Consider the following 26412-nt stretch of genomic DNA (forward strand, 5'->3'; position numbering starts at 1 on the left):
TAACATTTTAACAATATTACTTTTTTACTTTATTTTTGATCTAATGAATGTAGCATTGGAGAGTATAAGTGACTTTTTCCCCCAAAACATAAAAAAAAAATCTTACTGACCCTAAACTTTTGAACGGTAGTGTATAAGAACAGATCAAAAGGACAAACCATATCTGACAGTGAGCTTTAAATCCTTTGGTCTATTTACATACATCTATATGATAGACACCACCATCGTTGCATTTCACCGACATTTATTTCTCTTACTGTAATAAAAGTGACTTTATTGAAAACATAGTATATTTACATTTCAGCAGATCACAGTTGATGGCGACTTCAGACGATGGTATTGCTTCCATAATCTATTCTTCATTTCTTCAACTTGCTTGTGTTAAACCTTCCTTCCAAAACTCAAAATGTGCATATTGCAGTATTTGTACACAATATGACACGCCTCTTTTCCATGCACCTTTAATCAAGTAAACTCACCTACAGTACATATAAGTGCTTTATCTCCTCAATGGTCTTCTGAAACAACGTATGAAGGCCTCTTATTCTTGTCCCCTTATTTTTTGAAACCAACATTTAATCATTGTAGTCATATTTACTACATTAACAAAACCCAAAACAGAACAGTCTTGGATACACGGTAAGCAAAATTTTGAAGTATGAAAATCTGCCCGATTCAGAACAAAGGATCCAGCTGACTCTCAAATACTTCTGTATTTGATGTGCAGATAATCTAGCAACTATATATCTATGTGAATTTTAAGTATCAGGGTGTTGGTGAGCAAAATAAAATATTAAATTAGTCTTTAGTCAAGTCACTTTGTCCGTTCCCTATTCCTTTTAAGATTGGCATCAGAAACAGTTTTGATAGTTTAATATACTTCAGCAACACAAAACCTGCTCATGCAGGATTCCACGAGGAACTGGTCCATGAGTATCTTTCCCCATTTGATGGGGGAGGGGTCAGTTTGAGAGGAAACAATCTCCCCTCAGTCCATCTTAAGGCTACGGTAGATGTAACGAATAAAAGCCAGAGAAGCCCAGAAGGAGACCGTTCCCAGCATGAGTGAGAAAACAAACGCAGTGAGCAAAGAATATCCGAAGAATTCGACGCTCTGTACAAGGCCACTCATGTTGGAGCGATTGTGGTAGTAGAAGAGAGAATAAACAAAAATGAAGATGCCAGTGGAGCCGGTGCTAAGAACACTTCTCCACCACCAGCGGTAGTCCTCGCCTGAGAGCAGGAAGTAGGTGAGGGCCACAGAGATGCAGGCGCCCACCGAGAGCAGGATAGCAAACACACACAACAGGATGCCGTAGAGTGTGTAGTGTTCACGACCCCACGCAGTGGCAAAGATGTAGTACAGTTCTACTGAGATGGCACTGCAGAGTCAAGAGGAGAAAAACAGATGAGGAAGGAGATAAAGAGTGAGTAAGATATAATATAATACAATTAAAAAAACAAAGAAATATAAAATTAATTTAATAATATTACCCTATATTAAAATTATTTCTTATATAATAAAAAAAAAAGTTCTTATTTTTATATAATATACCGTTAATATAATATATTTTTTGTTCGTTTTTCGTACACAATTATGATTTTTTATTTTTATTATACATTTTATAATTATAAATCTTATACATTTAAAAAATATTGTTTATTAATAACATAATATTGTTAATTGTTTCTTATATATTCTATTATATACAAAATGTTTTTTTAATATTAATACATTATATTAACATGTTTTCTTAAATATAAAAATCTTTTATATAATATATAAAAAAAAAAAAATAAATAAAAAAAAAATTATATATATATATATATATATATATATATATATAAAATATTTTTTACATTTGATATGTTAACACGTTTTTTAAATATAATATATATGTTATATTTCTATTATAAAAAATATTTTTAAATTATATTAATATAATAAATTATATTATGTTAACAAGTTTTCTTATGTAGTATGATACTTTTAAAAAGTTTTTGTTGCATATTATATAATATTTTTAAATTCAATATATGTTAACATGTTTTATTAAATAATATATATTTAAAAAAAATGTTTCCTTATACATTTCATTAATCAAATTTAAATATGGAATATAATATATTATATATATATATATATATATATAAATAATATAATATATTCCATATTTAAATTTGATTAATGAAATGTATAAGGAAAATTAAAAAAAATATATATATTATATATATTTATTATATATATATATATATATATATATATATATATATATATATATATATATATATATATATATATATATATATATATATATATATATATATATATATATATATATATATATATATATATATATATATATAAAAAAAATTATATATATATATATATATATATATATATATATATATATATATATATATATATATATATATATATATATATATATATATATATATATATATATATATATATATATATATATATATATATATATAAAAAATTAAATATTGTATTAAAAATATTATCTTATATACAGTATACAATAATTGACAATTTCACAATTGACAATTTCAAATTGACAATTTCACCCAGATTCAGGTGTAAAATTGACAATTTTTAATAATAAACTAAATATTATTTAACATTTTGTTAGCATATTGCATTGTTGTTATCAGAGTTTATCTGTGATAATAACGCAATGAAACATGCCAAATTGTATGGACATCATTTTTGGCCAGGCTGTCAAAGAAATTATGAACACACGCAAAAACATCCGGACATTACTTTTGGCCACTACTGTAATACAATTTTTAAATGTTTTCTATTTTACAGGAAGGAATAGATTCCATCTTCTGGAAATAGTCTACCGAGACACTGCTCTGACCTGAAAGGCAGGAAGCCGCCGATGGCCATGTGCACAGACGCGTGTTTGTACCAGGGCTGCTGGGGAATTTGGCGAGGTATGTTACGAGTACGACACGGGGCCTGGAAGTTGCCTGCTCTGTTCTTTCCAACGATTCCACCAATGACGGTGAGGGGGAAGCCCACCAGCACCCAGGCGCCAAGCAGTAGAAGCACGGTGGTGGCAGGCAGGGCCTGGGTCGACCCGCTCCACCAGTGAACAGAGTTCACCACACTCCAGGTGAAGAAGAGGGGGGCTGAACGAATCAGAGACAGTGAAATAGAGAAAAGAAGAACAAAGAGAGCAACGGTGAGTGGGCGAAAATGTCAGGTACATGTGCTTATGAAAACACTAATTGTGACTATATTTGGAATGGGATACTAGCATACTGCACATTATGCATGATGAGTCAGGCAAGAGATTAACATCTAAACTTGAAAATCATGTTGAGCACACTGCATTGTGGGAAACAATACCCCACACAGTGTGCTCCTGTTGTATATTCCATCTTTAAATACAGAAGATTGTTGCGTCTCACCAGAGAAGAGCGCAGAGGTGAGGATAATGTTCCAGACCCAGCGCTGGCCCTGGACCTGTGTGTAGAAGCTGCAGGAACAGTAACCTGACACACAGCTGGTCAGAGCGTACAATACAATCGCTGCCGAGTTTATGGCACCATGACGATGGACATTAAACATCCCCAGCAATGCCATGACAATGATTCCTAAGGAAAATGGGAAAGATGGTTATCTGCAACTCTCTTCTCATATTCATATCAATTTCATCCCAACTCCCAAGTACCATCCCAAGACTGTTATATATAGAATATTGCCAAATCATCAATGCAAATTAGTGACAGACTAAATGAGATGCAAGAAATGGTAATAACATAAAATAAATAGGGCTGTCAAAGTTAATGCATTAACATATGATTAATTAAAAGTTTTTTTATATATACACACACACACACACACACATCATAAAACACATTTATACCATTATTCAGTTAGCTTAACTAAACTGATTGAGGCTTACTGGAACTGACCAGAGTAAGTGTCACATACAAGATAATCAACTAGTCATCGTCGACTAGTGAGTTTAATATATTTGCGACCTGTGCTGGCAAAATAAGTTGGAGTTTTCACGCAAACATTATCTGTTATGTCTTAAGTGAACGTTTAGTTAACTGCTGGGGAAAAACATTTGATATGTAACATTATTTTAGATTTGTGCCTGTACAGTAGGTCTTAATATATAGGCTGTCTTGTTTCATTAATGTTAATTAAACAATTGTGGTATCATGGGAAAAGTTTTTTTGCCTATTAGATATGGGTTTTGACGATGTGTCCCAAATGTGGTGTCATTACCTGGGATTTTAAGGTATGGTTGCTTGGGGATTTTGTTTTGGAATCTTTAGAAGACTTTGCTGATTCTATCGACTTCAAACAGGTGTAGCTTAGTCATTTTTTGTCTGATTCAAACAAACCATACATACATATTGAAGGTTTTTTAAAGGAACACACCGACTTTTTGGGACTTTAGCTTATTCACCATATCCCCCAGAGTTAGGTAAGTCCATACATACCATTCTCATCTGTGTGCGTGCCATAACTCTGTCCGACGCACACACCGCTAGCCTAACTTAGCATAAAGACTGGAGGTAAACGACTCCAGCTAGCTTACTGCTCAATAAGTGACAAAATAACGCCAACATTTTCCTATTTACATGTTGTGATGTGTATAGTTACATCATGTACTAAGACCGACGTACCCATGGTACGGCAGCAAAGTTCAATGATTACTACGCAGGAATGAGAGTATAGTTCCTAGCCATATCAGTCTAGAAAATTGCAACTTAAAATTTTCCATTGGTCTTAGTACACGATGTAACTATACACATCACAACATGTAAATAGGAAAATGTTGCCGTTATTTTGTCACTTATTGAGCAGTAGGCTAGCTGGAGCCGTTTACTTCCAGTCTTTGTGCTAAGCTAGGCTAGCGGTGGGTGCGTCAGACAGAATTATAGCACGCACGGAGATGAGAATGTTATGTATGGATTTATCTAACTCTGGGGGATACGGTGAATAAGCTCAAGTCCCAATAATCTGGCGTGTTCCTTTAACTGTGAATGTGAAAATTACAATAACTAATTTTTGAAAATTTGTTCATTGCGACTCATTTTGCCAGCACAGGTTACATTTTTTAAATGCCATCCTCAGACAAGGTCGTAACTCTGTCTTGAACAATGGAGGGGACCAAAGGTTTTTTTTTTTTGGGACCAAACCTGCTGAAATTATAAATAAAGGAATAAATTACTTGATTAAATAAAAGTCCTTTATAATTAAAGGATTAAAAGGGATTTAAGGGAATAAAAAGTAAAACAAAAGTGTGAAGTAATCAATTTAAACTATGCACACATTTACTCTGATTTGTGTGTCTAATATGTCGAAACCGAATAAAGCGGAGTAGTTTGTAGCTGGATACACTGTCAGTCGTTTAACATTTCTATCGTGAAACAGTTGTCAAATATTTAATGTTTAGCTACTTACAGGGGTTGGACAATGAAACACCTGGTTTTAGACCACAATAATTTATTAGTATGGTTTAGGGCCTCCTTTGACAGCCAATACAGCATCAATTCTTCTTGGGAATGACAGATACAAGTCCTTCACAGTGGTCAGAGTGATTATGAGCCATTCCTCTTCCAGAACAGTGGCCAGGTCACTGTATGATGCTGGTGGAGGAAAACGTTTCCTGACACGCTCAACAACTCGTTCAACAACTTTCCAGTTTCAGTTTTCAATCCGATCAAGTATTTATATGTCCTATCGAACGGATTAGAAAAGGTTTAAACCACCTGTTACAATCCAAATTAAATTTCAGTCAGATTTGGCCAATTCATTCCAATTGATATCGTTGCATGTGATTATTTTATTCCGAATGTGCTACTGGACCGATTAAAACAGATTATTAGGGTCCATGTAAAAGCAGCTATTAGACCACTGAGGCAGATCATCCCAACAACAAACATAGCAGTGCGTAATGGAACGCAGCAAAGCAGAATTATGAATCTCAAATATAAGTATTGAGTGGGGGGGACTTATCCCCCTCAATGTCTAAGGTGGTAAGGCCCTGTCCTCAAGTAATCAAAGAGTATTTCAGCATGTTCAATCTAGCTCATTTGAAAATATGCATTCATTTTTAATCATTTGATATAATTACATAATGCAGCATATGATACCTGTGGCCAGAGTCAGAAACTGTGCCCCGACCCCTAATACAGCACACAGGAGGCTCTTATATGGTGGGAAGCGAAAGACATCTGTGTGGATGATTTTCCATCCGTTATCCCCCTGATCCAGATCGTCACAACCCCCATCTTCCTCCACGTTATACCTGTAGACACAGTGACAGCATTCGATCATTACATTGTTCATTAATGATCTCTGAGTAATGGCTCCTGATCTCTGCCCTTCCTATATATAGATCATTTAACACAAAAATACTGGCTATTTCATTGCTTTCAACTGACTTACTATGATAATATACATTATACAAAATAAAAGGCAAGAGTTACACTACCATCCAAAAGTTTGAGGTCAGTAAAAAGAATTTGATACTTTTGATAATATAATAATAAAAAAATGGTAACACTTTACAATAAGGTTTCATAAATTAACATTAGTCAACTATATTTAATATGAACTAAGAATGAACAATACTTCTACAGCATTTATTCATCTTATTTAATATTAATTTCTACATTTACCAATACATTATTCAAATCAAATGTGGTACTTGTTAACATCAGTTAATGCACTGTGAACCAACATGAAAAAACAATGAACAGCTGGATTTTTAGTAACTAACATTAACAAAGATGAATAAATACTGAAACACATGTATTTAGTTAATACATTAACCGATGTTAACAAATGAGACCTTATTTTAAAGTGTTACAATAATAATAATAAAACAAATAAATGTTTCTTGAGCACCAAATCAGTGTATTAGAATGATTTCTGAATAATCATGAGGACAGGAGTAATAGATGCTGAAAATTCAGCTCTGCCATCATATGAAAACACTTATATTAAGATGGAAACAATTATTGTAATAATAATCAATTGTGATAATATTTCACAATATTGCAAACAAATGCAGACTTGGTGAGCCGTGAAGTCACAACTTGTCTGTGCATGTGTTGTTCAGGGAACAACAGAAACACATTTAATGATTTACAAATGGAAACATGAGCTCCCTGGGGTACCAAATGCGCTACTAACTGAATGTGTAATAAACATAATATTTACTTATGAACTGAATTACCTTAAACTCACAGTTTAATTAAGTCTAGTTTGGAAGCATAATGTAAACAAACAGAACACAAGACGAGCCAAGAGTTCCACCTTATTTGATATTGATAATTATTATATATTATACATCATAATGACAGGTGAAGGAAATAATGATTATTTCAATCACGGCACCTGTTAGTGGGTGGGATATATTAGGCAGCAAGTGAAAATTTAGTCTTCAAAGTTGATGTGTTAGAAGGAAAAATCGGCAAGCGTAAGGATTTGAGTAAGTTTGACAAGGGCCAAATTGTGATGCTAGACGACGGTCAGAGCATCTACAAAACTGCAGCTCTTGTGGAGTGTTCCCGGTCTGCAGTGGTCAGTATCTATCAAAAGTGGTCCAAGGAAGGAACAGTGGTGAACCGGTGACAGGGTCATGGGCTCACTGAATATGTGGAGAGCAACGGCTTGCCCGTGTGGTCCAATCAAACAGACGAGCTACTGTAGCTCAAATTGCTCAAGAAGTTAATGCTGGTTCTGAATTTGATAGAAAGGTGTCAGAATACACAGTGCAACGTAGTTTGTTGCGTATGTGGCTGTATAATGATCGGTGTATGTATGTATGTATGTATGTATGCATGTATGTATGTATGTGCACACACACACACACACACACACACTCACCTAAAGGATTATTAGGAACACCATACTAATACTGTGTTTGACCTCCTTTCGCCTTCAGAACTGCCTTAATTCTACGTGGCATTGATTCAACAAGGTGCTGAAAGCATTCTTTAGAAATGTTGGCCCATATTGATAGGATAGCATCTTGCAGTTGATGGAGATTTGTGGGATGCACATCCAGGGCACGAAGCTCCCGTTCTACCACATCCCAAAGATGCTCTATTGGGTTGAGATCTGGTGACTGTGGGGGCCATTTTAGTCCAGTGAACTCATTGTCATGTTCAATAAACCAATTTGAAATTATTCAAGCTTTGTGACATGGTGCATTATCCTGCTGGAAGTAGCCATCAGAGGATGGGTACATGGTGGTCATAAAGGGATGGACATGGTCAGAAACAATGCTCAGGTAGGCCGTGGCATTTAAACAATGCCCAATTGGCACTAAGGGGCCAAAAGTGTGCCAAGAAAACATCCCCCACACCATTACACCACCACCAGCCTGCACAGTGGTAACAAGGCATGATGGATCCATGTTCTCATTCTGTTTACGCCAAATTCTGACTCTACCATCTGAATGTCTCAACAGAAATCGAGACTCATCAGACCAGGCAACATTTTTCCAGTCTTCAACTGTCCAATTTTGGTGAGCTCGTGCAAATTGTAGCCTCTTCTTCCTATTTGTAGTGGAGATGAGTGGTACCCGGTGGGGTCTTCTGCTGTTGTAGCCCATCCGCCTCAAGGTTGTGCGTGTTGTGGCTTCACAAATGTTTTGCTGCATACCTCGGTTGTAACGAGTGGTTATTTCAGTCAAAGTTGCTCTTCTATCAGCTTGAATCAGTCTGCCCATTCTCCTCTGACCTCTAGCATCAACAAGGCATTTTCGCCCACAGGACTGCCGCATACTGGATGTTTTTCCCTTTTCACACCATTCTTTGTAAACCCTAGAAATGGTTGTGCGTGAAAATCCCAGTAACTGAGCAGATTGTGAAATACTCAGACCGGCCCGTCTGGCACCAACAACCATGCCACGCTCAAAATTGCTTAAATCACCTTTCTTTCCCATTCTGACATTCAGTTTGGAGTTCAGGAGATTGTCTTGACCAGGACCACACCCCTAAATGCATTGAAGCAACTGCGCTGTGATTAGTTGATTAGATAATTGCATTAATGACAAATTGAACAGGTGTTCCTAATAATCCTTTAGGTGAGTGTATATATATAGCAACTTTATTAGGTACATCTGTTCAACTGACTCAATGCATTTAGGGATGTAGACATGGTGGAGATGATCTGCTGAAGTTCAAACTGAGCATCAAAATGGTGAAGAAAGTTGATTTAAGTGACTTTGACACCATGGTTGACGGTGCCAGAAGGGCTTGTCTGAGTATTTCAGAAACTGCTGATCTACTGGGATTTTCACATACAACCATCTCTAGGGTTCTAATGGTCAGAAAAAGAGAAAATATCCAGCAGGGATGTGCCCGAAGCCGAATACTATGTTCGGAAAGGAAATTCTACGGAGCCCCTAAGGGACATGGTGATACGAAATGAGAGAAAAAAAGAAATGTAATTAATTGCCATTGTCACGCGATTATATAGTTATGGAATTATATTGTATGTATTTTGAGGGTATCAGAGTGCCCCTACCAATATGGGGCATTGAAATCACTTTTCAAATTTACAATCACGCATACTCTGTCTATAGGGAGTGGTACGGACCACACATTTTACTAGATACGATTTTTGTCAATAAAGCTCAGGATCTGTTGCGAACCAAATCATCCAAACATTGTCCTGTCAGTCATCTCTCCTTACTATCTTCATGTGATAAGTTAAATCTGATGTACTAACCAGGTCCCTCTTGTGGCTCCGTAAAATGTGTTCCTCAGTTTCCGTGTCTTTCCGAATTTGGATTTAGGCTTCGGGCACATCCCTAATATCCAGTGAGCGGCAGTTTTGTTGGTAAAAATGCCTTGTTGATGCCAGAAGTCAGAGAAAAATGGCCAGACTGGTTTGAGCTGATAGAAAGGCAATATTAACCAAAATAAGCACTCGTTACAACCGAGTTCTGCAGAAAAGCATCTCTGAACGTACAACACATCCAACCTTGAAGCAAATGGGCTACGGGTGCCACTCCTGTCAGCTAAGAACAGGAAACAGAGGCTACAATTGCAAAATAAATGCAAAATAAGTGACTCAAACACACACCACTTGCATGGTTTGTGTGGAGTGGCATTTACTGTGAATGAACAGTGCTGTGCTCCACTCTTAAACATGCAGCACATTACACTATATATTTAAATAATTACATCACAATCGTAGAAATTTGACGATCACACTAAGCCATATCACATTCTCACAACCAAGCATTGTCAAAATTCATAAAACAGTTAACAAATAACACAGTTTCAACAATTTCGACTCGCAATTGACGCTTTGAGCCCAAGCTAAGATGCTACTGGTGTCCCGCAGATGGTGCGGTGAGCTTGTGCAGCGCTGTCAGAAGCATAAAATAAATCTATTAGAAAATGTAACAAATTTGTGGCTACAATTCACACTGGCTCACCAAAATCGGACAGTAGAAGATTGGAACAGCGATGCCTGGTATGATAGGCCTCGATTTCTGCTGCGACATTCAGATGGTAGGGTCAGAAGTTGTTGTATATATAAAAGCATGGATCCTGCCTTGTGCCAATGGTTCAGGCTGGTAATGGTGGTGACATGGTGTGGGGGATAGTTTCTTGAACAACTTTGGGCCCCTTTGTCCCAAGTGAGCACCGTTTAAACACCACAGCCTGATTATTGTTGCTGACCATGTCCATCCCTTTATGACCACAGTGTACCATCCTCTGATGGCTACTTCCAGCAGAATAATGCGCCATGTCACAAAGCTCAAATCATCTCAAACTGGTTTCGTGAACACAACAATGAGTTCACTATACTCAAATGGCCTCCTTTGTCATATTTGAATGAACTCAAAGGTGTGTTTTACAGCATTGTTTTACAGTTTCAAACACAGCTTATCCAATTAGAATATAAAATCTATATGTAAGGACTGAAAACTTTTAGCAAGAAAAACTGTTCATTATTAATTAAATACAATTATGTAATCAATCAAATTTGCATATGTGAATGTGACTTCCGATTCCTCCTCACCTGGCGAAGTCATTCTTCAGCACTCTCATAAGGATGATGATGACGAAGCCCAGCAGTAGCACAACCAGCACTAGTGAGTTGATGATGGACAGCCAGTGGATTTCCAGAGTCTTGGGAAAGAAGGAATAATCTCTAAGGCGCTCCGCTCTACGTGAATGGGGCAACGTACTCTCAAACCAGCGAACGCTGTAAGTGTGGGTGATCGACAGACCACCACTGCTGACACCGGCACCATGGCCCGCCCCTCCTTCCTCTAATGGCTCCGGCTTCACATCCTTCACAGACACATTGGCAAAGATCACAGAGTCGCCGTTGTACTCTATATTGAAGTCCAAGTGCGTCCACAACCCAACCTGATGTACAAAAAAGTGAATGAAGAGAGGCATGATGCTTTATTCGCAGAATTAGCATACATCAAAACAGTCAAATCGTAAACAGCAGCCTCAAAAAGATTTGGACACTTAATGTGCATATTTTATATTTTTTATATATCTAAAATAAACAACCTTTCCAAAGTTTAGGGTTGGTAAGTTTGTTGCGTTTTAAGCAGTGTTGGGGACAGTTACTTTGAAAAGTAATGCATTACAATATTGCGTTACTCCCTTAAAAAGTAACTAATTGAGTTACTTAGTTACTTTTTAAGAAAAGTAATGCGTTACGTTACTTTTGCGTTACTTTTTCTCACCTGGGCTGGGCTTGTTTTGTTTTTTTATAACAAAAGTTATATTTTTGTAAAGACCTCTTCATACCAAAGAGTAAATAATAAGCCCCAGGCTGAGGTAAAAATGCAGATTCCCGCATGAACAGTAGAGGGCGCAGCTCTGGATAATGGGAGAATAGGATGCAGGAGAAAAAAGTTTTACCAATAAAAACAAAATATCTAGTCATTTTCATCACCAAAGGTCAGTAGCAAGACATTGGTCAATTAAATATAAAGGTAGATTATTCATAAAAATTGTTGTTTTATTTAACATTTAATTATTGGAGGTTTGCAAAGTATTTTGATTTTGCATTTGACTGATTTTATTCATATTGAGGAGGACAGAATCTTTATTGTGCAAGTGAGATAAATCAATGCTCACATTTAGTCTAGAACTACAATAACCATCATGTTCACACACACACCTCTGCACTTATTCTTCTCAACATGGGGGCAGGAGAGCTGTCAGTCAAATTAATGTGAAAAAGTAACTCAGATATTTTGTTATAAATTTGAAAAGTAATGCGTTACTTTACTAGTTACTTGGAAAAAGTAATAACGTAACTCGAGTTACTTGTAATGCGTTACCCCCAACACTGGTTTTAAGTATCTTATGCCCACCAAGGCTGTATTTATTTGATCAAAAATACAGTAAAACATTAATATTGTGAAATACTATAACAATTTAAAATGACTTCTAGTTCTATTTTAATATATTGTAAAATTAACTTTATAACTGTGATGGAAATTACTGATCATTACTCCAGTCTTCAGTGTCACATGATCCTTCAGAGATCATTCTAATATGCTGATTTGGTGCTCAAGAAACATTTCTAATTATTAGCAATGGTAAAATATTTTTGTGGAAACTAATACACTTGTATAGATTTTTGACTTTTAACCAATTTAAAGCATCCTTGCTGAATAAAACTATTAATTTCTTTTTTTTTACTTATTGACCTTAAACTTAAAAATATTTAACAACAGCAAAATTACAATGCTAATATTTATGGTTGCCTTGATATCTTTGCTTCCAAACATTAAACCATTAAGCTTTTATTTTGGCAGAAAACCGCAAGGAGACCTTAACGCTTCTCTTTGTTAACAACAGATTTATATACTATTCTCATAACAAATTTGGGAAGATGGATGGCGCATGTTGCATTACAAAATCCAAAATAAGTGACTCAAACTCACATCACTTGCATGGTTTGTGTGGAGTAGGATTTACTGTGAATTGAAATGGAAATAGGAACAGTGCTGTGCTTCACTCTTAAACATGCAGCACATTAGACTATATATTTATATAATTAAATCACAACCGTTGCAAATTGATGATTGAACTAAGCCATATCACATTCTCACAACCACGCATTGTCAAAATTCATTAAAAATGTATTGGACAAGTAACAATTTCAACGATTTTGACTCGCAATTGACGCTTTGAAGTTACCCAAGCTAAGATGCTACAGGTGTCCCGCAGATGGTGCGGTGAGCTTGTGCAGCGCTGTCAGAAGCATAAAATAAATCTATTAGAAAATGTAACAAATTGGCAGTTTATTCAGCAATTGTTTGCGATTTTAAACACCATACAGTACCCAGGCTGAAGGTCTGGACTCTATCGCTGCTTTCACTGGTCGAGGACGTTTGACTGACAAGTAACGCAACCAATCACAGTTCATTTTGTTCCGCGTCATGTTTAGGGACGTGAAAATGTAAAGTTGCTGTCCCTGCAAAAACAGTAACAGACCAATTCAGGAACGTTGTGCAAGTTTATTGCAACAATGGAGCCGCGAATTTCACATACTTTCGAAAATCCAGCGTTTAAGGCTGGAATACAATACACGATTTTTGCCCTGATTTTCCCCCCGATTTACAGTCTGATCAATTTGACGCTAGTTGACAAGAGTCAGAACCAGTCTGCAGATTTGAGCCGACAGATTCCATGGAAAATCGTGTAGTATATCATGGTCATTGACTCCGATTTTTTAGCTTCAGATTTTGATTCCATCCAGTCGGAGGATATCAAACATGTTTGATATTTTGAGCCGATTTTAGAACACGTGCGAACGTAATGTGCAAGGCCCGCCCGGAGTGGGGGGTATATTAACGGGGTATACTGTTGCTATGGTGACGAACAATTAAAATAAAATTACATATATATACATATATATACATATACACACACACACACAATTAAATTTACATATGGAAAAATCACATCCCTAAATATTTTATAACTAACATTTTTGGTAAAACAGCCCTTGTTTTAATATTTTTATCTAATGCAAAGAAATGTCTACAAAACACTTTTTGGGGCCACTGTGTGTTTTTGAGTGAGTGAGTGAGTGAGTGAGTGAATGAGTGAGTGAGTGAGTGAGTGAGTGAGTGAGTGAGTGAGTGAGTGAGTGAGTGAGTGAGTGAGTGAGTGAGTGAGTGATGGAGACAAAAAACCTTGTGGCTGTGAGGCAGGAATCCACTCTCTTCCATGTATCCCACAAAACCCCAGATGGGAATTTCATCGAGGACAAACTCAAAGTAATACAGCTCCTCAACCGCTTCTCGCAACTGATCTACCTGTAGTTTCAAAAATGCATAGAACATAAGACATCTGAAGCAATTCCCATACATCTCAGCTGTTTCCTCTTCTTTGACATTAAAATGGGCTAAATCCTGGAGAACTGGCTTCCTGCACAGTTTAGTTCCAACCCTCTAACACACCCATAACTCTCCAATGAACCTGAAAACCTTGACTAGCTGGTTCAGCCATGTTTGATTAGAGCCTGAGCAGGTTAGAGAACCCCTGCCATGCAGAGAAACAGTTTGTTTTGCTTATAATTTCCCAAAATGTTGCATTCAATTTGCCATGAGCAAAATCAGGAACTTAAAATCCAAAAAATCTTTTATGCTCTAAACAAGACAGCATTTAGCACATTTTCTGAATGTGACTGCATTGCTACCTCTTTCTCAGAGAGAGTAAGCTTGCATAGCGTCTGTCGCTCTGTGTTTTCCTTGAAGCGGATGTTGTAAAGAGACTCAGCCATACGGTCCCCATCCAACACCTCTCCCAGACTCAAGGCTTTATGACGGACCTGCGAACACGTAAATCATCCACAAGGTGATAGATCCGCACTTACAGTAAATCTTAATGACTTGTATTGCACCATAAGGTCATAAAGCAAGTACACTAATAGATCCAGATAATATTGAATAGTGCAAGGCACACTCACTTCTTTAGGTCTGCAGACTGGCAGAGTGTAATAGTGATAGGTTTCCTGGGGGTTGTGATATGGACCAACTTTGTTAACATACAGGACCACCGGATCGCCTTGCTTGTAACTGACTGCCCGGCCAAAGTGAGGCAGCAGGCACAAAACCAGCACACAGAGCCTCATGGATCGACCAGCGACACGCAGGCCTAAACTTTCCAGTCTCGCTGTCATGACAACACCTGTTGGTGAGCAAATCAAGACTGTAAAAGGGGTCAGCAACTATGCAGACAACAAAAACATTTACATAATTATTTTAAATAGCTCATGGTGGACAGGTCCTGCGGTTTGACATGCTAGACTCAATCTTGAACCATTTTAAACAGCGAATTCTTTTTATAATTATTATTAATTTTTTTTAATTATTATACATTTTGTGACTAGATGCAAGTAATATTGTACTAAAAATGCAAACGGGTTTGAAAAATAAATAAATCATGATTTCATTTTGGGGTGAACTATCCATTTAAGAGAAATGATCACAGCACAAGAAAAACATTTTCATCTAATAATTCATGTAAATTTAATTGTTTAGATTTTAATAGTTCATATATAAATTTGAATCTTGATGAATTCTATGTTCATTAACCTTTTTATCAACTATATGCAAGACTTGTAAAATTAAGACACATGCAAAACTGTTTTAAACATTATTATTATGCAGTTTTATGACATAAATGTAGACTACATGAAATGACATAAAAATACAAATGTGTTGTAAAACGTGCGGGTAACTAAATCATACTTTCATTTTGAGGGGAACTTTCCTTTTAAGTGAAAGCTGTCACAGCGCCTCAATATATTTTTTTCATATTCATAAACATTTAATGATTGAAATAATTTGAATAATGATAACAAATGTTCAAGGATATATTATGCATCATCTATATGTAATATTTCACTTTAACAACATAATTACATAATTGTTGAATATTGAAGCAAATATTGATCAATAAATGGACAATGTAAAGTAAAAAAATATGGTGTGAAGTCACTTTATTTTAAGGTTTCCTTATTACAGTGTAATTACACAAATAAGTAAAATTAATGTACTTACTATAGAGTTAGGGTTTGGTTCAGTTGTTTGCAATTATACATAATTTACTGTTATTATTAATATAGTAAGTACATGAAACGATACTGTAAATAAAGTGTTATCGAAATCAGTTCTTGTGGAGTCTCCTAATGGAAGAATTGGACCATTTCCTAACGTCCTCAGCTAGATTAATTCAAACTAGCTTTGATAGGTTAAATAAGCAGTAGCTAGGATCCTTCAGACATAAACAAATGAGAAACAAATCGATCAGTCTGCACTTTGATTTAAGAGCACTATATCCTTTTCGCCTACTAAGATGCTTGAAATACTTCCGCATCCGAGAAATGCACCAAACCTGTTTCAAATGCTTCCTCGGATTCCACAGAATCGCTTCTTTCTTTTCAAAATCCAGTCAACAGCACACGCGTATGTGTAATGTCATATCTGACCATTGCTGGCGATTGAAGATATCCAATCTTTGCTTTCACGCGATTGAAGAGCCGAAAGGTCGAGAGCAGCAGCGGCGCACAGCGAATCCACGTCACCTTAAAAAATAAAAACACCCTCTTTGGGATCTTCCGGGGTGGGCGGGGCTACAGCGCAACACCTGCACCTTCTTCAAAAACTATCGGATTATTTAAGTCACAACTTTAAGTGAGCGTTCAATAAAAGAAAACGTTTTGCGTGCATGTGATAAAACGTTACCAGGAACATCGGTGTCATTTCTTCCATCTTGTTGATGTTTCGCCAGTCCTGACTAATCGATCGAGATGCATGCTCCGTTGTTCTTCCTTCCGAAGGCTGAACTAGACAATTTGGATTAATCGATGCCATCATCTGCCAGGAAATTGATTACTTGTGCCTTTATTTAGAATTCGCGCGAAATTCTTGACGACGCTTTTCCTCGTGTGGCTGCGTCTCTGTGTGTATGCCTGAAAACAAGAAACTAAAATACACATTTTATTGGTAAGTTGTCTTTTATTTCTGTGTTTTGCAGTTAGTAAAGTGTTGTTACATTAATGCGGCGCGTGCATAAGCCGCTTTATCACACGCTTTTGGGCATTTAAGCTTTGTTTTGCATGCCTGAAGCCGCCCCCCCCAAATCTTTAGTATCCACTCTGGTGTATGAGCTGCTCTATGTTGGTCTTTATTTTGATTTTAATATCTTCGTCTTTATGGATATTAATCCCTTCAGATTTTCGACAATAACGTAGTTCATCACTATGGGAATTCACGGTCTTGCAAAGCTCATTGCGGATCACGCGCCTTCAGCCATCAAGGAACAGGACATCAAAAACTACTTTGGTAAGGCCTCCTACCATTTAAATGAGATTGATTGATTAGTATTTCAAGCAAAACGTGTGTGTTTATATTTTTGTGTTATACACGCATGCAGGAAGGAAGATTGCTATTGATGCGTCCATGTGCATCTATCAGTTTTTGATCGCCGTCAGACAGGACGGTAATGTTTTGCAGAATGAAGATGGAGAGACCACTAGGTATGTACTGTGTAGTGTTGCCTACTATCACTTGTCCATGAATGAAATGGAACAACTAGAAGCTGAATGAGTTCAAAGTGTATAGTCATCCAAGATTTGCATATTGGGCCCTCAGAGGAGCCAAAGCACTGGTTTCTGATTTTTTTTTAATTTTTTAATTTTTAGCTCAATTGGATATGAATATTAAAGTCCGATCAGGGGTCCGATGCCAGATTTTCTAATCGTGTTAACTGATCTTTGACTAATTTGGTTCTTCAAACGAATTTGTGGATTGGATTAAAATATCTGGATTAAGTCTGAGATTACTGCGCATTCATGTGTTCCTTGAAAAGGGCAGATGCATTGATATTTGAAATCATGATCAGCAATGCATTGATTGGCTGGTGGCAAGACAGCCACGTAATGAGATAGTTCAAATTAGAATCATATAATTAAAAAAGACACCTGGGCTGAATCTGAAATCGCCCCTATACCCTCAAATAGGGCATTATTTGAAGGGACAGCCATTTGTAGTAGTGTCCAAAACCATAGTGGACGTTACTGAGTGCACTCATTCAATCCCACATTGCACCGCAATAATGAGTGTACAACGGCTGTCCGAATTCACTCTCACATTTGTGAGTTAACATCTCACAATTCAGACTTTTTTTCTTCTCAGAATTGCATGATAAACAGTCACAATTGCAAGATATAAAGTCAGATATTAAGTCCAATTCTGAGTGCGACATTATATCACGCAATTCTGAGAAAAAAAAGTCAGAATTTTGAGAAGTTGTGGAAATTGTAGTAAATAACAAGAGACAACTTCTCATGTTGAGCACACTAGTGCGTGTCTCGTTTATTAATCTGAGGCAGAAAGCTCTGAATCAAAATGGTGCTGACAAGCGTCCCACATCAATATGCTATAAGCACATTTAAAGGGACCGCGACCCCTGAAAAGTCATGAACAAACACGCTAACAAAGTGCTGCATTTATAATCAACAGTGTATAGAACTACGTTTAACCTCAAAGGTGAATTATGTATGCTCGTAGGGTGGGCGTAGAGGTCCCCTGTGGGCATCATGGTGAATGAAACATAGTCAGCCGTCTGAAGTCCAGCGGGGATGTGTGACCGAGGGAGGCTTTGTCGGGAAGTAGGGACAGGTGCGAAAAGCCTTGCATTGTCCAGTAGAGTAGACCGCTGGAGAGTAGCAGGCCAAGGAACCGTGGTGCTAGGAACAAAATCCCCTGGTACCCGCAGCGGCTGTCCATAAACAAGCTCGGCGGATGAGGACTGAAGGTCCTCCTTTGGCGCAGTCCTGATGCCCAGCATGACCCAGTTGCTGTCTTTGAGGCTGACACGCAGGGCAGCCTTCATCGACCTATGAAAATGTTCACAGAGTGACCACGGGAACTCATATTAATGTTGAAAAACCTCATAAAATGAAAATTTCATGCCATGGGACCTTTTAAGGGTCAAGATCAAGTTATCCGCTTCTCCTGCGCTGCATCAAGCTACTCCCATAATATGTCACAACTCAAAGTAATTAATGCACGGCTCAGATTAACTGTACAGCATGTGTGTAAGACTCCAATAAAATTATAAAGGAATTATTCCGTCACAAATAAATCTCTCAATAAAATTGACTGTCTATAGTATTAAAGACTACATATTATAATATTATTTAAAAAAAACATTAAAAATGGTATAATTTAAAATTATTGCCCCTGGTTCAGTAAGGAACTCTTGTAATAAAGTCGCACTGGCTGGGACAGATTTTAAGTATCAACGCTGCTTAAAAAGATGCAATCTAATCCTGTTTACATGAAATAAGACTGCTTCTGAGCAGGTTTAAGCTTACCGACCTGTTGCTTTTTTTTTCTTTTGCATGATTACAACTTTTATACATGTGTCCTTGTCTCCGCAGTCACCTTATGGGCATGTTCTACAGGACCATCCGAATGCTGGAGAGTGGCATCAAGCCGGTTTATGTGTTTGATGGGAAGCCCCCTCAGCTGAAATCTGGAGAGGTGCATCAGAGACGTGCAATCACTCTAAAGAAAATTGTCAATGTTTACTTGTCATTCCAAACCTTTTTGTATTTTCAAGAATTTTCATTTTGGGATGAACTATTTTCATCCATAAAATACTAAATTATTATTTGAAGAAGTGCATACGTACTCTAGGGCTGGGACAATAAATCAATGCATCCTGATCCTCTCTTTATCGATTCTTAGCTTAGTTTTTAACAGCAGATGGCGCTCTAGGCTAGTTTTTAACCACTCTCAAATGCTCAGAGAAGAGCTCTTGTGTGTTCAGCTGAGTCTGAGAATGTACTTGCACCTCAGAATGCTTTTATGATGCAAGACTAATGTGAACACCCTTGTAATTCGCTTCAACCTTTTTCAAGTTTATGAATGATTATTTTATAGAAAGTTCAAGTGGTGTGAATGAGGATTTGGAGGCAAACCGAGCCGGCTGTTTCTAAAGCATGCAGTGCCATCTGCTGTTAAAAACAGAATCGATTCGAGAGAGAATCGCAATGCATTAGGAAAATCTCAATTTATCCAGAATCATTTCTTGATTCACAATGCATCGATTTATTGTCCCTGCCCTAACATGCACTGTAAACCAATATAGAATAAAAAAAAAAACCTGGAAGCTGCAGTTGACAGAAGTTCACTCTAAAAAATACTGTGACACTGTTCCAGGTATTATGAGATGGCATATTTGTGTCTGTACGTTTTACAACTTGAAACTTTATTTCACTAAGTGATGTAATGTTAATATACAAAGCTGCTTAAAATACCAGAATCTGCTTTACCTTAAAATGTACTGATAATCACTATATAATACAGGAAGCCACAATGAATCAAAAGTGCTTAAAACATGGCCAGTACTCGTATCAGGGTAATACACAACACTAAAATAATGCAATAAACATTTACTAAATAACATAAAATGTAACATAAATGTATATTACAGATAGCAAAAATAAAGACACTAAATTATTCATATAAATTATAATCTTGTGATGTCATGCAGGGATTTAGAGGAATGTCCTTTTACTGTTTTTCACTATAAATTAAATTTAGTAAAAAAAACTTTGACAGTATTTTACAGCAACTTTTCACTGTTTGTTAAGGTGACTCAAAGGGTTAGTTCACCCAAAATTGAAAATTCTTTCATTAATTACTCACCTTCATGTCGTTCCAAACCTGTAAGACCTTCGTTCATCTTCGGAACACAAATTAAGATATTTGTGAAGAAATCGAGACCTCTTTAAAATAATCCATGTGACTCCCGTGGTTCAACCTTAATGTTATGAAGTGACGAGAATACTTTTTGTGCTCAAAAAAACTAAATATAATGACTTTATTCAACAATTTCTTCTAGCCTGTGTCAGACTCTTATGCTGTTGACATGGTGTAAGCAGCGCAGCGCTTCTCTTTGGCCGATGCTGTTCACGTGAGATTTTTTACAATGCTTTAAGACAAACGGTTTGCAAATTCAACAGTCAAACACTATTGCTGAGTATTTTCCCCTTAAAACTGCAATGTACCAAAGGACATCTCAAAAACATGGTTTGAACCCCTGTTTCCCACTGTCACAAACATGCATCAAATCCCGTCAATGTGCGGGACGGGGCTTTTCTCATTTTATTCTACCTTTATTCTACACTGCTCTGTCCCTCCTTGTAAAACGGTCTGATGCTTTCCGGGTTGTATGAAGCCAGTCCCTCAAAAATACGCGATGGGCTCAGATTGGTTAGCTGGCCCAGTGTGTTGTGATTCGCTAACCGCAGTGCACGTCGGAAACGTCACGCCCCTTACCTTTATCGGAGGCTGTGCTTTGGTCAGTGTTAGAAACAACGGCGTCAATAAAACCATACCAATCTGAGCCCGAATCAGACCCAGAACATTTGAGTGAAGATGATCGAGCAGAACCTGTTCAGTCCTCAAGAGTAAAGACTGCGGATCTATAATGATCGCTACTGAATGGCACTTTAACTTTTGTATTTTTAGAACGATTATAGCCAAATATCTGTCGCAAGAACTAACCCAAAACAAACACTAAGCACTGGCTTTAACTAGTAAGTTAGCCAAATCACACACAGAACCATGTTTAGCATGCCTGTAGATAAACAATACATAAAAGCTCTAATCAAAGAATCATTTACACTAATGCCAGGTTCGCTGTTGAGATTTTAACGTTAGTGTTTGTAACGATAGGTGTTCGTCGGATAAAGTTAAGTATGAATGAGCATTTAACAGACTGGTTTGCAGAACAGCGTTGTCATCTGTTTACTTCCTTGCTACAACCTATTACAGGAAAACACATCGATGAAATATAAATCAGACTTACAGGTTGTGGCCCGTGAACAGCTTCTGTTTGTAAATCCAGCTTTCAGGACAAGCCGTTGTGCATGTCCTGTATTGAACTCGCGAAGTTTGTGGAAGTTTGTGTTGTCCTCCGTGAAATGTGCAGCGCGCGCGTCATGCATCCACGCACCGGCAGTGTTTTTTTTCACGCAGCTGACGTTGTGCAAATCTGGCATTGAAATCACGAAGACAGTGGATGTTCTCCTCCGTGGATGTGCTGCAGGGAGCCCTGCGCGTGCCTGATTCCCCGCTGACTCAAACACACGTGCATATAACATGTTTTATTTTAAACGCTCTGCAACGCACCCCCGTCCCTATGAAGGCTGAACAGAGCAAGTACCCCAGACCTGCAATCCGGATGAAAATAACAGCGTTTCCTTGGCATCGCGGCAACAACACTCCAGCCTACTATACCACAACAGCGCCGCGATACAAAATGGCCTCACCCCCCCTTATTTCATATTCCCCGGAGGAGGGGTTTATGTAAATATTGGGCCTGGTGATGTCAGCAAAACCTGGGTGAATGTGTAGTAGTCCCTAGCGGCCGTTTGCTGTAGTCCTTAGAAACTGATTTCTTTAAAAGCAAATATCTCCCTTTGCTTTAAACTTTGAACGTTGTAACTTTGCAGATGTTGTTTATGCTCAAGCAGCAACATTACACGTTAGCTAAAGTTAGAATAGTGAAATCGTGGTTTACCACCCCTTTAAGATATTTTAAGGCATGACAATTTTCACATTACATTTTTTAAAATTTGTCATTTTGATATCAAAGATGAGTTTTAAGGGATAAAATTGACTGCAGGGGGACTTAAGTTATTTTTATTCTTGCAGCTGGAGAAGAGAGGCGAGAGACGAGCAGAGGCTGAGAAACTTCTTGCTCAGGCACAGGAAGCAGGTACTTTCTAAACAGCATGCATTCTTGAAAATAATTCTTTAAAATTGATTCTAATTCCAAAAATTCTAACAGGTGAACAGGAGAACATTGACAAGTTCAGTAAGCGACTAGTGAAGGTCACCAAACAACACAACGAGGAATGCAAGAAGTTACTTACTCTAATGGGAGTCCCATACGTTGAGGTACTGCCCCAGTCACTGACTCCGAATTATAGAAATAAAAACACATATATCATTATATTTATATTATGCAGATCATTATTTTGTGGATTTAAGCAAAATTGTATACATTTTATGTTAAGGCTCCATGTGAGGCTGAGGCGAGCTGCGCTGCTCTGGTGAAATCAGGGAAGGTTTTTGCCACAGCAACAGAAGATATGGACGGTTTGACATTTGGAACGACAGTCCTGTTGAGGCATCTAACATCCAGTGAAGCAAAGTATGTTTGGATATGCTTTATATTTAAAATTGTTTTGTAGATGTATTATGGTGATGGAGATGTTTGGGCATGCATGAGTAACTGGGTAATTTTTTTTGTTCATCTTAGAAAGCTCCCTATCCAAGAGTTTCATTTCAGTCGTATTCTACAGGATATGGGTTTGACACATCAGCAGGTGAGACTTTTGCTTTCAGTAAATCCTCTTATTTTTTTACGCAAATATCTAGAAGTGTCAGTTCTTTATAATTGCTGTTTGTGTATGTTTGAATGTCTTCCTCAGTTCATTGACCTGTGTATCCTACTGGGCTGTGACTACTGTGGCACCATAAAAGGAATCGGACCCAAGAGGGCCATCGACCTCATTAAACAGCACGGCTCTATTGAAGAGATCCTTGAGAATATTGACCCAAATGTAAGTTTATTTACATTTTAAAAAAAAAGCATTTACTTACTGTTGAATGTGACATTGCAGGTCATGACATCTTCAAGATGGTACCCATGTTAGTGATTCACCCTTTTAAATCACACATCATGATCCTGTACTTGCTGAATTGTGCCTTCTAGTGGTCAGTGCATTGCTTAGTCTGAAAATAACTTTTTTGCAACATGGCAAGTCTATAGATATTTTGCCTGGCAAACACCACAGCTTATCTGAGTATTGTTTCTGAACATGTCCATCCCTTTATGAACTCAGTGTTGCCCATCTTCTAATCTCAATCCAATAGAGCACCTTTGGGATGTGATGTTTAAATGATGCTCAATTGGTATTAAGGGGCCCAAAATGTCCAGAGAAAATATCCCCAACACCATTATACCACCACCACCACCAGTCTGAACCGTTGATGCAAGGCTTTCTAGTTGTTTACACCAAATTCTGACCCTGCCATCTGAATGTCAGAGTAGACATTGAGACTCATGAGACCAGGCAATTTTTCCCCCAGTCTTCTATTGTCCAATTTTGGTGAACCTGTGTGAATTGTAGCCTCGGTTTCCTTTTTTTAGCTTGCAGGAGTGGCACCCGGTGTGGTCTTCTAATGCTGTAGCCCATCTGCTTTTGAGGTTTAATGACACCTTAACCATGGGTGCTTCTCAGTCAGCTCCCTAGTTCGGTAGTCAGGGCACTGATCAGGGAGTTGGCCATTTGAAGGGCTGTCCCAATTACGAAATCGTACCAGTGCATTGAAACATTTGCTCCCTAAATGCACAATAAAAACCAGGGAGCATCGACGCTCTGAAGCACAAAATGTAAATCACATGAGCTGACTCGCTGCACATTGACGCAATAGATGCTTTTTAAAATAAAAACCATTGTTTATTTATATTTTAGCGTAAACCTGCATCGCTAGGCAGGAAATGAACTTAATCACGCATAACATTTTTATTTATTCACAGCTGAAATGTTGTGTGTATATTAGGCATGGGCCAGTATGAGATTTTGACAGTATGATAACCGTAACAAAAATATCACGGTATTGCGACTAAAGCTCTAAAATGTGTAATTTTAAAACATGCAAATTGCGAATTTTACACAAGATTCTTTTTTGGTGAAGCTTCCCTACATGTGAGCTGTATCTGGGTCAAATTTTATGGTAGATCTAATTATCCTGCCAGGCTGTTGTTGAAAATAAGAACTTGTTCTTAAGTAACTTACCTGGTTAAATAAAGGTTTAAAAAATGTTTTGGCGATGGCTTAAAATAATAAAGTTACAGCATTTGGAACAAAGGTAGCCTTTTTGTTTAGCCCTTAACGCCCCCTAATGGGCATTTCTAAAATTGCTCAACCATGAGGTCTATCTCGTGATTATATCTCGGATATCTCGAGCATTTTAACCATTGGAATCTGCTATAAATAATGTCAAGTCAACTTTATTTGTAGAGCGCTTTTTACAATGCAGATTGTTTCAAAGCAGCTTCACAGTGTTAAACAGGAAAATTATGCTACTGAATTTGATTCGGCTGTACAGCCGCTCTGGAGAAAACGTTGATATCATCTAGCGCATTTCAATTATCATACAGTGACAATGTGGGCAGATCAGTAATTTAGTTGATGTATTTAATTTAGTTTAGTAATTACATTTATTTGGATATTTAGTTGAACATTTAGTGTCCCCAACTGAGCAAGCCAAGCCAAAGGCGACAGTGGCAAGGAACCAAAACTCCATCAGGTGGCCTAATGGAGAAAAATGAACCTTGGAAGAAACCAGGCTCAGTCGGGGTGCCAGTTCTCCTCTGGCCAATTAACAAACAACGTATGATTATTATTCTGGCAACTTTACAGGTCAGAGGTCATTGTAGATCGAAATATTCGAAAGATCGGAGTCATCACGCCGGAGACGGGTTTATTGAGGATGACGTATTGATTAAACAATTATTAAATTGCAATATTCAAAAGATTGGAACCGTCAGGCCGGAGACAGGTTTATTGAGGATGACATATTGATTAAACAATTATTAAATAGGAATATTCGAACGATCGGAGTTATCACGCCAGAGACGGGTTTATTGAGGATGCCTTGTCGATGAGGTAATTTCAGGGGGAGTCTAATTGACACGGTCTCTGCAGACACTTCAGGGTCATGCGTTGGTCATGTCTGGGCACAGGTCCACCATCTGATCTGGATACGGCCCGGATCCGGCTGACTGCAGTAGACCTCGGGATAAAACAGAGAGACTAACATTAGCGTAGATGCCATCTTTTTTTATGATGTAATGAGTACATCAGGTGTAATGGGAGTGTTCCCGGTTCCGGCTGACCTAGTTAATGCAGCCTAACAATCATTTAATTGAAAAAGTGTTTCATGTGTATGCCATAGTAAGGTGTTTTTAGTCTAGATTTAAACTGACAGTGTGTCTGCTTCCCGAACAATGCTAGGAAGTAGGGCTGAACGATATATCGTTATCGTATCTATATCTAGATATGAACTTTCAAGATATTACTATCGAAAAAAGCAACGATATAGACGATATAGATTTCCCCTCTCCGCGCTCGCCCTGCATACAACTCTGGCAGTCACAACAAACATCAGTTTTACGAGTGCCCTTGAATGCACGCACACACTACCAGGGACGTGGGAACTATATTGTGAGAGGGGGGGCGGCGTTTCCATGGTGACGTGTCATTGCTTGTCACGTGACACACCGCAGCAGCAACAGCGCCGAATGAAT

At 37.6% G+C, this 26412-nt stretch overlaps 2 protein-coding genes across 3 annotated transcripts in view; one reads left to right on the forward strand and one right to left on the reverse strand.

The window, feature by feature from the left end:
• Nucleotides 1-16811, reverse strand: tm9sf1 (transmembrane 9 superfamily member 1). Of its 2 annotated transcripts, none has more exons than XM_079806195.1 (9): nt 16502-16811; nt 14978-15198; nt 14708-14839; nt 14202-14324; nt 11048-11400; nt 6151-6305; nt 3445-3630; nt 2889-3162; nt 1-1382 (listed from the first exon to the last, which is right to left on the reverse strand). In XM_079806195.1, the coding sequence occupies exons 2-9, from the start codon at nt 15188-15190 to the stop codon at nt 989-991; spliced, it is 1830 nt and encodes a 609-aa protein (XP_079662321.1). In that variant the 5' UTR covers nt 15191-15198; nt 16502-16811; the 3' UTR covers nt 1-988. The 2 variants fall into 2 exon arrangements, with proteins under 2 accessions (XP_079662321.1, XP_079662320.1); XM_079806194.1 differs by having other exon boundaries at nt 16408-16811.
• Nucleotides 16623-26412, forward strand: part of fen1 (flap structure-specific endonuclease 1) — a 16605-nt gene continuing 6815 nt past the window's right edge. Inside the window, exons 1-9 of the mRNA XM_079806198.1 lie at nt 16623-17018; nt 17248-17357; nt 17449-17551; nt 19460-19562; nt 22746-22809; nt 22882-22991; nt 23111-23247; nt 23356-23422; nt 23528-23659. Coding sequence (XP_079662324.1) covers nt 17276-17357; nt 17449-17551; nt 19460-19562; nt 22746-22809; nt 22882-22991; nt 23111-23247; nt 23356-23422; nt 23528-23659 — 798 coding nt within the window. The 5' untranslated portion in view covers nt 16623-17018; nt 17248-17275. The remainder of the gene's footprint in view (nt 17019-17247; nt 17358-17448; nt 17552-19459; nt 19563-22745; nt 22810-22881; nt 22992-23110; nt 23248-23355; nt 23423-23527; nt 23660-26412) is intronic.

This window comes from Gobio gobio (genome assembly GCF_949357685.1).
Source record: "Gobio gobio genome assembly, chromosome: 23".
Classification (NCBI taxonomy): domain Eukaryota; kingdom Metazoa; phylum Chordata; class Actinopteri; order Cypriniformes; family Gobionidae; genus Gobio; species Gobio gobio.